Below are 14,660 nucleotides of genomic sequence, written 5' to 3' on the forward strand. Positions count from 1 at the left end.
AACAAACCAAAACACCAATACCAAAAAAAGGAAAAAAAATCCTCCCAAACTCCTTCATTATACTCCTACTTCTACTTAAGGAATGTCAGATTTGATTAATCATCCAAGTAAAAAAACTCTATGCTTGTGCAAAAATGAAACAGCAAGTTTAAAAACAATTCTTCTCATCTCATTACCCAACATTCCCCAAAATGAGTGATGTAACTGATACCCCAAAAACACAGAGCAAATGAAAAACTAAGTCAAGAAAGCCAATTGTTCAAAGAGTAACACCATTCAACAGAACAGAAGTACAAATTTTCTGGTAAGGTGAAATGAGTAAACCTAATTTCTTAGAATTAATGGTCTTACAACTACATTTCCTGTTACCAAACAGGATGCAAGTGTGACTCTTGCTTTTCCAAGTATTAAAATAGCTGCAGTACCTTCCTTCCATTGGTCAGTGTCTAGTATGGAAATCCATGCAATAATTTTTCTCTTAGTAGAACTGCCTTGTTTCTACCTGGCATAATCCATCTGCATAAGGCTTGAGGAGTACAACTACCTTTGAAAGCCTCTACTCAATTTAGATTAAAATCCAGCAACTGGATTCACATTACTGAAAGGGAGGAACATAAACCCACAAGATACCCCTTCCACAAATCTCACTTCTTCAGAACACAAAGTTAGCATCAATTTTGACTGCTGTCACAAATGTACAGGTCATTGTGCTCAATCTTAATTCTCCAAGAAATAACTAGATTTATTCAGAGAAATGAGATACACATTAACATTACCTCCAGTCTCAACAAAATAAGAATAACTTTCAGCTGACTAGCAGCACTGTGAAATGACAAGGAAAAGACACTGAGAATTCTTAATGGTGAAGGGACCCTTATAAATAAGGCCTGCAAAGAAAAAGCTCCGTAGTCTTCTCCAAAGTCTCCATGTTAGTGAAATTATTCCTTAATTTTCCTCACAAGAGACTCAAGGCCCAAACCAATTGATGTAAACAGCGTAGCTCTCTGCCTCTCACTTGAATGACACCTTTATCTCCAGTCAGACACTTCCCTACTATGCTTACTAGCCTTGTATTTCTCACAGGGGAAGCACACAATACAATAGTACAAAACACATCTTTACTCCTTTGGTAACAGCACAAAATACTTAATGCACCACTACAACCACAAAAGTGCTCCAAGCTTTCAGCACCTCCCTCAGGGATGTGGGAAGTGTGTCTCTTAAATCATTAAAAACATTCTCCAGCAGTTAAATAATAATAAAATCAAACCCATATATGAATCTCACTACCACACAAAGCCAGACTCCAAGCAAGACACAGCAGAAATGGCTCCACTTTTAAGAGAGCTTGGTATTATTAGAGGCCCCACAAGAAGAGTCTTTAGCCATCCCTTTCACTTCCATCCCTTCCCAAGACTGGGGACAGAGAGCCTCTTCGGGGTCTTTAATGCTCCTTTTTTCTCAGTGTCTATATGCAAATACTAAGAAAGTCATACACTAAACTCTCCAATGCCACCAGTTCAAGCAGCTCAAAACCAGGTTTGTTTTTTAGCCAACATCATCACTCTTTCTAAAGCATCAGATCATCTACAACACAGCAAAACAAACTCTTGGTGAAAGTCATGCAAGTTGAACCAGATAAGCCTAACAGCAGGGGACACTCCAAATCTCAGGTTAGAATCTCCACCTTCCACCAATGGCATGAACCTGCCAGTTTAAAAGCAACATGAAAGGCAAAAAGCATAAATATCTAAGTTGGTGTTTTCTCGCTTTGCCAGTCAAATTCCAATCATGACAAAGGGAAGACAGGTTCTGATGATCAGTCAGAGGTATCTGCAGCTTTCACAACCTAGTTCTGTTCTACCCACAGAAGTGTTTCTGTACCTGTTAGAATGGATCACACATTCAGGCAGATTTGGGTTTTCATGACAGATTTCATTAAAAGGTATTCTAGGCAGAAATGGTAGGATGCCCTCTCTCTATAAATACGTAATATTTTTAAACTTCTTTCCTTCTACTTTAACTTTGTGCAACATTAGCCACTATCATCAGTGAGAATTTCAAGTTTAAGAAAATTTTTCAATTTCCTGAAATGACACTGAAGAAAATGTATTTCCTCAATTTCATATATTCTAATAGTCTTCATATTTTCCATCTATTAATTTGAAAATTACAGTATAACAACAGCAGGGAACAAAGTGCGATAACTGGCACAGAAAATAGAAATACCAGAGACCCAGCACATCTCTTCTCTGCAAGCTGTGTTTGGCTAAGAGTCCATAAAGCCAGCCATCATAATCTCATTTCTTCCAGAGAAGCAACTGTATGTCCCTCAATACTGCAAAAGACTTCTTGCTATGTACACTGAAGGCCAAGGTGATTCCCTCTTGCAATGTCACTTACAGAAGAACTGGGAATAGAACTCATGTGTCTCCAACATGAGACAGATGATTTACCCATACAGCTTTTCAGAATTAGTATGTTAAAATCTGTATTTAATTGTCTGGCTACTAAACCATTTCCTTTCCAGAGCCAGCAAACTGCAATGCCAATGCTCTTCTCAACTTAACCAAAGCCACTAAAAGGTCTATGTAATACTGTGCTCATTTTCATTCTCAATATTACCTTAAATTTCAATGATCTAATAAGATCCCAAGTTGAACCACAACTAATTGACTTCCATCCAACAGAATCTGCTTCCCCAATATTCCTTTATAAAGTTTACATCTATTAATTCTTTTCTAATACAAGTATGGTTGACAATGAAGTCAACCATTCACTAGCTAAAGAGTATGACAAAGTCAGCACTAACTTCTTGATCCTTCTGTGAACAATATGTAATAGTACAAGTACAAGAAAACATAAGATATCACACTAGCTTCAGATCATGGAACAGTACTGTAAATGGACTAAAAAACTGAAAGGAAGAAAAATCCTAATTTTAAAGTAATTATAAGTCCTGTTTTAAAAGTAATGAGCTACACCAGCAGTAGTGCTTTTTACACTTTTAAGTCTTCCTAAAACAAATTGATAATAAGATACTGTTTTATTTATTCTACCTTGTATTGGAGTGTAAGTGCCTCAAGAGGACCTAGTTTCTGTCCCAGAAGATTGCACACACTGACAGTAATTTTTACAAGCTTTGGTAAGCAGCTTCTTTTGAAGCTCAGCAAAAGGTTCCAAGTAAGTAAATTAAATTTTGAGGTGTTCAAAGATAAGGGAACACACAGAATCAACTGAGCCATGTCCTCAGAAAGAATGTAAAAGTTGTCAACAAGCAGATTGCCATGAACAGCATAATCTTTGTTACAGTTGCCTGAGCATATATGTATGCATATGTATTGTATTGTACATACACTAAAGACAAAATATGGCTGATACAAAGGACTACTGGTTTATGTGGGAAGATACTAACACAACTTTTGCTTGAAATACAAAAGCAGTTATCACCGTCTTGTTTATATAGCTCACTTACATTCCCTTCTTTCTCTATTTCTGTCTAGAATAAGATTTGATGCAGGCATTGTCAAACCCAGAATATATGGATTGTGCAGTAATAACTAATTTTTGTTTACTAAAGTAAAGTAGTTTCTTCAAGTACAGAAATGAGAAGAGGCAATCAACAATAATAACAGCTGAAAGAGACTAACCTCATCTCTGTACTTCTGACAAAAGACCAAAAACTGAGATACTGCATCGCCCTTTCTGCTTCGTGGAGTAGACACTGGAGTTTTCTTTCTATTGAGAGGGGAGCCTATCCCTCTTTTGGATTCTGCCTGTTCAGATGACTTTTGAGGAGTAGTATTCTTATCCTCCAACTGACTGCTCTCTTGCATATCATCAGCAGCAGAGAGTTTTGATGTCCTTCTCCTCCTCTTGCTAGGAATGCCAGACTCCTTCACTGATTTCAGATTTGGAGTGGTTTCTTCATGTGAGTAGGACGACTCATCCATCTCCTCCAAGGGTTCCACAGCAATGCCAACCTCCTTTGCCACTCGAGGGTTGAGGTGGGGTCTGTCCCTGACATAGATGAAGGTGTACTTGGCCTTGCGCTCCTCCACTGTCATGGCCACAGCTTCACTGGCCTGCTGCACACCCATCTCCCACTGCGGCCGCAGCTTCCCCGACACCGGCTTCAGCATCTGCAACACAGACAGCCCTGTGAGCAATCTGCCCACCTGCGACTGCAAAATGCCGACATTGACATCCAACAACCCCAAGAGACCAATTATCATGCAGGTCTGTAATTCAGAGCTCAAATGGAGCTGTATTTAATAATACTGATACCGTAGATGAATCCACGACAAAGCAGAAGAGTCCTGATGTTTACTGAGTAACAAACAGTGGGAAATAATTGTCATGCGATTCAGAGTTCAAATGAAGCTGTACTGGATACAACTGACACCACAGATAAATCCATGACAAAGCAGAAGAGTACTGATGTTTACTGAGTAACAAACAGTGGTAAATCACCCCATCCTTTGCATCTATAAATGAAATGTAAGACTCCTGTAAAACAAGCTGTCTTTAAGCTTTTTATAATACCTATTTATATCCGTACATCTCTGTAATGCTAAAATAAAAAGCTCCAAATCTTGCCTGATTTGGGAACCTCTTACCTTTATTTTCTCTGCTTTAGTGAGGGCTTGTCTTGCACTCCCTTGGCATAATTGTTCAAACTGGTCTTTTTCTTTGAAGGGCACCAGGCTCTTCTCAAATATCCAGGCTCGCTCTGGGGCATCTCCAAAAAACTGAACGTGATATTGACGAAAACTCTTCTTCTGTCCTGAAAATTAAAAAAAACCACATGTATTTAAGATCTAGACTGTGGTAAGACCCTGCAGACTTGAAGTCTGTAAGCTGCTACAGTTGCCATAACAAAAGCACAAAAAAACTGGATAACCTTTCAAAAACACACTTAAATCAGTCTGAAAGTCTCTGAAAGATAATGTATGAAGTCTGACCCAAAAGCTCAATAGTTTAATTCCCAGCAAGAACATGTTTGGCTAAATTAACTTGAGGTTACAATCACCTGTCAGTTTTCCACCTATATTAACTTTACATGTAGATCTGGGTGTTTCTGAAAATGAATTCAGCATTTAATTTCCAAGGAACACTGAGAAGGTTCCACAGCTTGGAGAGCTTGTGCACTCAGCCTCCTCCCTAAGTCTCCTAAAATTTATCTTTTTGTATTCTTAAACAGAGACACGTATTTAATATGCTTTTAACCCTTGCAATCAAAACTTTATATTAATCAAGATTTTTCAGGAATCAAAGAAATCAATAAAGGATTTGGCTGGCGGAAGGGAGAGTGGAGGGATAAAAATACAATTTTGACATCTAAATAAGAAGCATTTTTTCTTCTAAAACTAAAAATATTTCCTTTTTTCCCCTAGAAAGACAGGAGGAACATTGTCTCCCTGTGGTATGATACAGGCATACAACCTTTGCCTTCCCAAGGTCTCAGCTATTCTACAGAAAATGGGGAAGAAACCACTTTCAAAACTCATCAAAGGGTTCACAGTTAACAATTAATTTCTAAAAGGCAGAGGTAAGAAATCACACTTAAGATGTCCTCTAACACCTTGTTCATTAGAACTTGTAAGTTTGCTAAGTGTTCAAATTATGGTCTTGTTTAAAAATAGAAAAGGTTTTAAGCTGCACTTCTGTGTTTGCAAATTCAATCCTGCTGGATCAAATATGCTCCCTGCAGTACCTGTGGTTCCTCCAGTGTCACCACACCAGTCTGTCCTACACATAGACTAGAAAACAGACAAACTCAGGGAAGGATGGACACCCACTAGGTACCAACAACAGCCACAATTCTGTTACAGGTGACTTCAAACTATGTCTAGATTCCATTTGGAATTCCATTATTCATACACTACATGTCTTCAGGCTTAGTCACCAAATAGATCTAATTGATTGCTTCATACTCTATTTTTGGGGTTTCTAGAGTTAGAAAGAACTTTCTTTTCATGGTGATTCAGCCAATAATGGTGATTATTTTAATAGGGGATTAATCTTGTAAAATATGGCATCTGGAATGGTAATAATGGTATGGGCAAAAATTTTAATATATACATGTAATGTTTTATAACAATTACGAACTTACACTATATATAAAAACATCTATGAGTACTACAAGAACTGTAATGACTCATCTGAGATCAGATATGAAAATCTAGAGGAAGGGCAGAGGGAAAGTCTTGGGATTGTAACCATCACACATCCAATCAGTAATCTAACATATGTTCCAGAGTTGCCTAGTCAGGAAAAACTGTCTTGCACAGCAATAACTTTGTGCTTATCAAGAAAATGTTTAAGTAGTGACTACAGAGCTCTTATGACTTAATTTGTCTATTTTACCAGGATGCTCTGGCTGCATACAGAGAAGCCACAGCCTAGGATTCCAACCTCCTGTAAAGATCTGCCAAGAGCCCACTTGCCAAGCAGGCAGGCACTGTGCTCCTTTTGCACTGTAATGCTGCACAGCTGTAATTGCCTAATTAAGGACACTAAGTAATTGTTCCTGCCACTAGAGTCACAAACCTAGTGGTGAATGTTCAGGTACCCTCTGAGAGTTGAATTTGTACCAATGCTCCTGGATAAAATAATGACATGACATTCATTTGTGGACGCATTTCTCTTCACGGAGAAATGCAAGGCACAACTTCCCAAGGATTTTCTGGGATTCACATTCTCTGCACCTCAGAGAAAGAAAAAACAATTCTTATCTCATTTACTGCTCCTGTGTTTTGGAACAAGTGGAATGCATTGTGGAAGACTGTTTACCTGAAGGGAATTGGTAAATGGATTGTGATGTGAGTGTTTTGATTCACTGACCAATGGAACCCATGTTTGTGTGTCAGGACTGTGGGCTGACAGTCACAAGATTATGGGCAGTTTTGTTGGGTTGCGTGCTTGTGTAGTTTCAATTTAGATGTAGTGTAATATAGTATAGAATAGTACAGTATAATAAAGTAATTAATTAGCCTTCTGATATCAATGGAGTCAGATGCATCATTTCTCCCCGTCGTTGGGGTTGCCTTGATTTTCTCATATTCATTAACGGTTGTTACATAGGGAAAGTTAATTTTTGGCCCACAGAATCCTGAAGCAACTAATTGTTGGCAGTTTGGGAGAGTGCTCTGGGAGCCCACCACTTCCCTGGTGCTTCTCTGTATCTGAGCATCTGTGGTTGACCACAGCCAGAGACAGGATATTCAGTGAGATGGGGCTTTAGCCAGACTCACACAGACTTTTTTACACAAAAATGTACTTCCCACAAGTTGAAAGTTATTAATTTTTATTAAGCCTAATCAGCTGGAATGATCAAATCAAGGGGCAACATCCAGAAATTCAGACTGCTTATAAACACTTGATCCTAAGCCTAGAAATGAAAAATACAGAGACATAGCTCAGTATTTCTACAATTCACTGACAAAAGACCTTTTTATTTCTTGCAAGAAGAGACTTTTGATAGTGCCTAAATAATAAAGAGTAAGTGGAAGGTAAGACTGAAAATACCTACTGATAAAATACACACATCAGAATGCATTTATTAGTCAGGATGGCTGCTCAGACACTGACTAAACTCTTCAGGGAAAAGGCAGGCCCAAACCCACTCCAGAGCAAATACGAGAAATGACCATCACTCCCATTACTTCAAAGAGAGGGAAATTAACATTACAAAGTATGTGAGCCCTTCTTTCTGTTCATGCTCCACAGGCTGCATTCAGACATTGGGTTTTCCTGGATCTGTTTCTATAGTTTCTGATAAAGATGGACCATGAAGATTCTGGATAATGAACATAAACCCTGCTCCTTTCAAGGAACAGAGCAATTGTTAGGAACAAATACACAGCTCTACTACTCTCAAAATCCATCTCTTTATGCCATATTACACCTAATAATCCAAAGACTAAAAATGACAGGGACTGCCTGATCCAAACTCTGAAAGACTGCAACAAGGAAAATTTGTCTGAGGAGTCTATAATATTCCAACAACTGTATTAAGAATGCTTGAAAAGGTTCTCAAGAAGCCATTTAGTTTACTACCAATTTTGAATATAGCTATAATCCTAGAGATATTAATCCAATTTGTACTTAAAAACCTCCTACGAATGAGATCAGACCATTTATCTGGGCAATCCATCCCAATGCTTCACTGCTTTCAGCCTTCCCAACTCTTTCTTAATGTGTAGCCTAAATATTTATTGCTACTAAAGCCTCAAAAATTTCAGGTATCAGGACAGAGAACAAAGGCGCAAATGAGATTAAGAAATTGTACAGATTCATTCCTAAAAATTTCATTAAAACTTGGTAGTTCCTGCATTTTAAATCAACTAATATTGTATGTAGATATCAGTACTGACTCTATGAATCAGAGAAAATTTAGCTGCCTGAATTATAGATTGCTTTTATTAAATCACAATCATCAGGAATATTTAATTCTCATCAGCTTTAATAAAATTTTAGCCTATATCAATTTACCAAGCTTCTCCACAGAAACAATGAAAACACTCTTAGGTTTATTTTTTTCCTTTTTTTAAGAAGACTCCACAGTTTGACAGCTCACAATTTTGGTATCTTTCAGATAACACCTGAGTTAAAAGACACACTGCTATATACTCAAGAATAGCATTTACATGATTTTAACATTCCTGCTGATTAACTGCATAGACGAAGAACAGAATTTTTCCAAAGCAATAATTTTGTTTACCTGAAGAAATCTGAATGACATACCTTTTAGTTTAGTGTAGGCATGGAGAACAGGATCAGCAGAAACCATACATGGCCACCATGGGAAGCCAGACACTTTGGACCACACTAGATCTCCTATATTATACTTCAACAGATGGACTTTTTCCTCTTTGATGGTACTCTGAGTTTGATCTCTCTTAGCAGGAGCCTTAAAAAGAAAAAACAGGAAAGCCAAACGATCACCTTTTTTCAGATATGCATCAGGGGTAATAGAAGGAGGAAAATAAGAAATAGTTCAAAAAAAGTGCTGTCATGTTTGCTAGTAAACAATAATTGCATTTCATGTGTAATGAAAACCTTAAAGTTTAAGTCATAGCTTTTGTTCTCTAAAAGTGAAAAAAATCCACATTCCAATTACAGTTTTGTTTTTAATTAGAAATATTGGCAAGTAAGCTGTGGTTTGCCTTTGTCTTTTCAAATAACTTCTGAGAGACCATGAGGAAGGCTTAATTTGATTTCAAATACATTACCTGAGCACTGGATGAAGATGTGGAAAAGTCAACCTCCCTCTGTATTGAATATTATTAATCAAGTTAAGTGCTATACACACAAATGTACTATTAGATTAAAAAAAAACAACTCAAAAAACCAAAACCAAAAAAACCCCCCAGACTAGAACAGACTGAAATATTGTCTTTATGTCTGAATAGAAACTACAGAAATAACCAGTTTTAAAACCCCAAGCCCTCCATCTTTCAGCTCTTTTTTCACATACTGAGAACTTGTAACATGAACCATTCCCCACATACTTTTGTGAGATTTTTTTTCTGTTCCAGTTCTAACAGTAGACGTTTGTGAGTGCTCCATTGATGCTGTAAAGCTATTTTAGCTATTGGAAAACAATTACAGAACTATTTCCACTTCAAGGGATAGATTTAGCTACAAGGGTGTTTCATGTTCCCCTATGACAGACACATTTTTACTACATAATAACAAAGTTCAGTAACACAGACATTATTCACCAACTAAAACCATTTCACAGAGTTAGCTGCATTTTGTCTCTTTGGATTCATTTGTTATATTTGATATAAATAGACTGCAGCTTTATCTAGGTAAGCATTAACTCTGGAAAAAAGCACAGAAGGTATCTCATTACAAACTTATCACATATTTTATTAAATCACGTATTTTGAATCTCCTTTTTAATTTTCTAGTACTAAATTTATATGCAACATTTATCATTCATCTTGTACAATACCAGCTCATCATTCAGAAGGCAGTTAAAATTAATTAGAAGAGGCAAGAGGAAAGAGAGAAGACACTTAAGAGAGCAGAAATCTAGAATTTATAAACCATTACTTGGAGCATTATGCTGAATCAGAGTAGGTCACTTTACCTTGTACCTATTTTGAAATCCAGCAAATACTCCCATAAATAATAACACATTATATTCCAAACACAAACAACTAAAATCTCTGATGTGCTGCAACTGCATAGAGATTTATTTGCAACTCAAACATGGAGAGGTACATCCAGTCAAACCCCCTAAAACTCAATGTACTTAGAAATCAATTTCTCAAAGCTTTTAAAACTCTGCTTGGTAAACGTCCATGAAGCCATGTCCTCTGATTGCTAGGGACAATTACTCATCCAGTGATTCAGCTTTTCTGGTGAATTCAGACTTGGTTCATGTGACTCCAGCTGGAGCTACATTCCCATGTCTCAAGGTTTTTGGCTCTCTGAGGATTCTCTAAGACTGTCAGAAAACCCCTCCTGTGAGCTTGCCTCAAGTCCAGCACTCTCAACAGACCTAAGAGATTCCAAGCAGATGTGAAAAATCAAATGCTCTTTCTAGCAGTTAAACATGATGTGAAAAGTTATGCTTAAAAGCCAAAACTTAAGAAGCCCGTATGTCAGGGGCAAGTCTGGAAAAACATTAATCCTAACACAACAAACCAACTTCAGCATTTCAGCTGAAGAGGTAGGATGGAATTTTTTTTCAATGAATCAACTTTTCAGAAATGTGAAAGTTACTCAGGAGTCTGAAGCTCATTTTTAATTTATGACTCCCTGTATTCTTCAGAAAGTGCAACTAAGCTACAAAGATTTATGACTCTAGTCTGAGAGGGAGCTGGCTGGAATAATGAAAAGGCTCTAGCAGTGCTTCCAACTGCAGCATAACATAAAAGGGGTGGCAGTACAGGGGAGAATATCACATTCCAGTGTGTCTACAAGCACTTCACAAAATTTTAGAAAAGCCCAGAATACTTTTACTATACTAGATCCTGACAAAAAAAATGACAGGCTCTGATAAAACCTGCAAGGTTTATCTGTGGTGGGTTTGATGTACTTAGGTTTTTTTCTATTGATAAAACATTCATACTTTAACAGAATGGCAAAATACAGCACAGCATTCGATATCCATGGAGCTCTCATATGAGATTTTTAAGAAGTTTACAGAAAACATCACCACTTGCTCACTTCCATCTTACCTTCCCACACCATTCTGGTTTAGTTTGATTTTCTCATTCTGGGAATTGCTCTGATGTATTCCATAGGTATCCCAACAGTAAACAATGAGGTGCAATTCCCGGCATGCACTTTGGACATGCAGCTGTAGGACACCAACAGTTTATTCAATACTCCTTCTCAGAAACATTTTTGCAAATCAAATGCAGTCACACGTACAGATTTCACAGTCATATATATAGATTTTACTTCAGTATCCAGGTAGGGTTAATTTAATTATTAATACAAGGGGGGAAAAATAATTTCTAAACAAATTTGCCACCCAATCCCCTCTCTTCTCATACACTGAGGACTGAAGCTCCTTTATAAGACACTTGTATTCTCTGCATTTTTAAAGAATAGGAGATTACTGTCAAGTTACAAAATGGTATAGAAGAAAAGCAATTCAGCTTGCAGTTTATTTTTCCTCCCAAAGGAAACAGAAATTGTTGTTTAGGGAAGTCTGAACTCCTAACAATATGTGGTCAGACAGCACAGGGCATCTGTGCACCCATGAAGATGGAGAGGCAGGACTAGAATAGAAGTACAGTCCTGTGGGCTGTGTGAGTGCAGGGAAGAAGAGAAGAAGAATGCAGGGAACATCTCCTGCCAGGCCTGACCAATTCTTCCTGCGATGATATTTAAGCAAACAAATTAAGATGGGAAATTCCTGGTTCACAACACAACTGTAAAGAAAGGGAAGATCACACAAAATCAAACTAGATTAAAATACCTTCCTCTCAAATTTTGGCTCCTTTGTGTCTTTTTCATAACTTCTTTGTTCTTGAAATTGTTCTCATTTGTAATTAGATCTCCTACCCATTAATGTCAGCAGCGTCCCTGTGCTGCAGAGGAGCACAAAACACTCTCTGGTTCTGCCACGGCTAAGTAAGTCTAGAGTGCCCTGCATACACCCCATCTCATTACCTTTAACTGCAGTTTTGCCAGAATTAAAACCATTTAATTGCAGAACTTCCTTGAGCTTTCCATCCTTAGTTACAGGCAAGCTCTGCAGCCTGAGGACCTCCCTCCTCAGTCACCCCAGCCCCAAACTTTAAACCAGCTACACTAAACATCAGAAGGAGACAGCTTGGGATCAGAGTACTTTTCTACTTTAAGGAATTTGAGGATTTTGTTCCTCTTTCAAACAGGAGACTGCAGAGAATTTACAAAGATGGGCAGTGCTGAGGTGGAGGTGATGACTCCCACAGAGACTAATCCTAACACTGGATACACAAACCATTCCACAGGCTTTGCACTACTCAGGATGGCAGACACTGAATTTCCTGACTTTCTGGAGCAATGAAACAATTGCTTGGAAAGGCAGCTAGATGGACTTCAAGTTTATTTTGTCCGGGAGGATGTGGAATGTGAAAATTAAGGAAGTCCTTTACAGCAACTGAGTTTCCCTTTGAGAAATTATGACTAGAGAGAAGCAGCATCCTCAAAAACTCATCTGGGCCATCAGCTGCAATAGGCTGAGAAGAACTGAAAAATAAAACAAAAATTTAACATGCTTTTTCCTCTTTCCTTAACATATGACAGATTTGTTTGTCATTCCCTCAGCACTTTCACAGGCAATGAGTGACAGGCAGATTGACAAGAATTCACAACACTGCTGTCAGCATTCTACCAGCCCAAAGAAGTGGCTTGGCCACAGAAAACACTACCATTTAATTAACTTTGGCTACATTTGCTCAAAAAAATCCAATCAACTTCCATTTAGTTCTAATCTACCTGAATATGATGAGACAAGAACACACCATGAATAATAGGTCATTTCAAAGTTTAAAAGTATCTTTAAATTACCAGAACCAAACTCATTTAAGGACAGCATCTTTACTGCATAGAGAACTTTAGGTTTGTTTGTCGACTCTGCTATGAAAACATCATGATAAGTGCTTAGTAAACAAGGGAGAAAGGTAGATTTTTAAAAAACACCTAGAAGGCTTATTAGATGGTGCCAGATTGAGATTACTTTATCCCTTTTTAAAGTACACAGTGGTGTTTTGGGTGTATTTCAGCTATTTTGTGTGTATATGCTCTTGTGCACACATATGCAAGGAATTATAACCCTTCAAAATTATTGCAAATTACCTTTAGCATCAAAGAACTAGTACTTCACTATATAAACTTAAAAAGCTATAGAAATAATAAAAAAAAGTCTTCTGCTGAAGACTTGTCACAAAGGGATTAGACAATGTTGAGAACTGGTGAAGTTCTCAAGTCTCCACAACACCGTAAGAATTTAAGACTGGACAAAAAATTATGAACCATTAAGACAAGTGAAGACAGTAAATGCTCTTTTCTGTATAATGTTACTAGGAAGTACATATTGAACAGCTTAAGCTGCAGATATCTGGTATTTCCGTTTTCATTTTCACTCTGTACCAAAGAACTTCCACTTCCACTATAGCAGAGGGCTCTGCTACAAACACAGACTGCTGGAGGTCCAGCTGCAGGCCAGGAGAAAAACAAAGCTCCTCACATTACAAAGAAACTAAACCAGAATAACCAAGGCGCCTAAACAGAATATATACAATTAAAATGCATTCTGAATTGAAGTTAGAATATACAAACTTAGTCAAAGCTACTTCTTTCCTATGGGAAAAAATAAGATTTACTATGGAAAAAGCTAAGAGTGGTTGCTGATCAAACACACATTATTTTTCTCTTCCTGCTATCTACTTGTGCTGCGCTTTGCCAGCTAAAACTCCTACTGTCTCTCATGATTCTGTGTAATGAAAATAAAAGTGAAAATGTTTTGTTTTGTCTTCCCCGTCTATCAGCACAGATAGAGAACTAAGGAAATGGTAGTACAAAAAATATTCCTTTCAGAGGTTCAGGAGAGGTGGTTGGTGTTTCTAGAGAAGAAGAGAGCAACAAAACAGAAAATATTATTTTTGTAATATTTTACTGCTTGAATTCCCCAATGGCTAAGGATATTATAACCTAAAAAAACAACAAACCAAAGTAACAGGACAACAATCCCGTGCCTTCCTTCCTCAAAATACCACAATAACAATTATGTGCTTGTTTAGTGAGAAATTCAGGAATTTCATATGCCAAAAGACAAATCCACATTCAGTCTTCAGCCCAAGGCACGCAGGGATGCAGGTACTGTCCCCAAGACGTTTTGTCATCCCACAGAGAAATGGCTGTTTCTCACTCTGTGACTGGGGACAAAAATCTCATTAAATCAAATCACTTCAAACCACAAAACTACAACCACATCTGATCAAAAGCAGTGCAAACTCCTCTGTATGTACTATTGTTTCAAATAACAAATGTGGCAACTTAAGTCTCATTCTATGTCATCATTCTATGGGATTCTGCCTGTAAAAATACAGTATCCTCCCAACCCTAACTGCCTAAGTGGTTTTAAATTTTTAAGATTATAATGCACACATTATAGTGAATCTGTTTATCCCCAAAGGGCCTGAGAG

At 37.6% G+C, this 14,660-nt stretch overlaps 1 protein-coding gene across 4 annotated transcripts in view; it reads right to left on the bottom strand.

Moving 5' to 3' along the window:
- Window positions 1–14,660, bottom strand: part of NSD2 (nuclear receptor binding SET domain protein 2) — a 74,736-nt gene that overhangs the window by 36,020 nt on the left and 24,056 nt on the right. For all 4 annotated transcript variants that reach the window (XM_058024022.1, XM_058024021.1, XM_058024024.1 and 1 more), the window contains exons 3-5: window positions 8,749–8,914; window positions 4,620–4,786; window positions 3,651–4,142 (exon numbers count right to left, since the gene is read on the bottom strand). In XM_058024022.1, coding sequence (XP_057880005.1) covers window positions 3,651–4,142; window positions 4,620–4,786; window positions 8,749–8,914 — 825 coding nt within the window. The remainder of the gene's footprint in view (window positions 1–3,650; window positions 4,143–4,619; window positions 4,787–8,748; window positions 8,915–14,660) is intronic.

This window comes from Melospiza georgiana, chromosome 5 (assembly GCF_028018845.1).
Source record: "Melospiza georgiana isolate bMelGeo1 chromosome 5, bMelGeo1.pri, whole genome shotgun sequence".
In the NCBI taxonomy this organism is placed as follows: domain Eukaryota; kingdom Metazoa; phylum Chordata; class Aves; order Passeriformes; family Passerellidae; genus Melospiza; species Melospiza georgiana.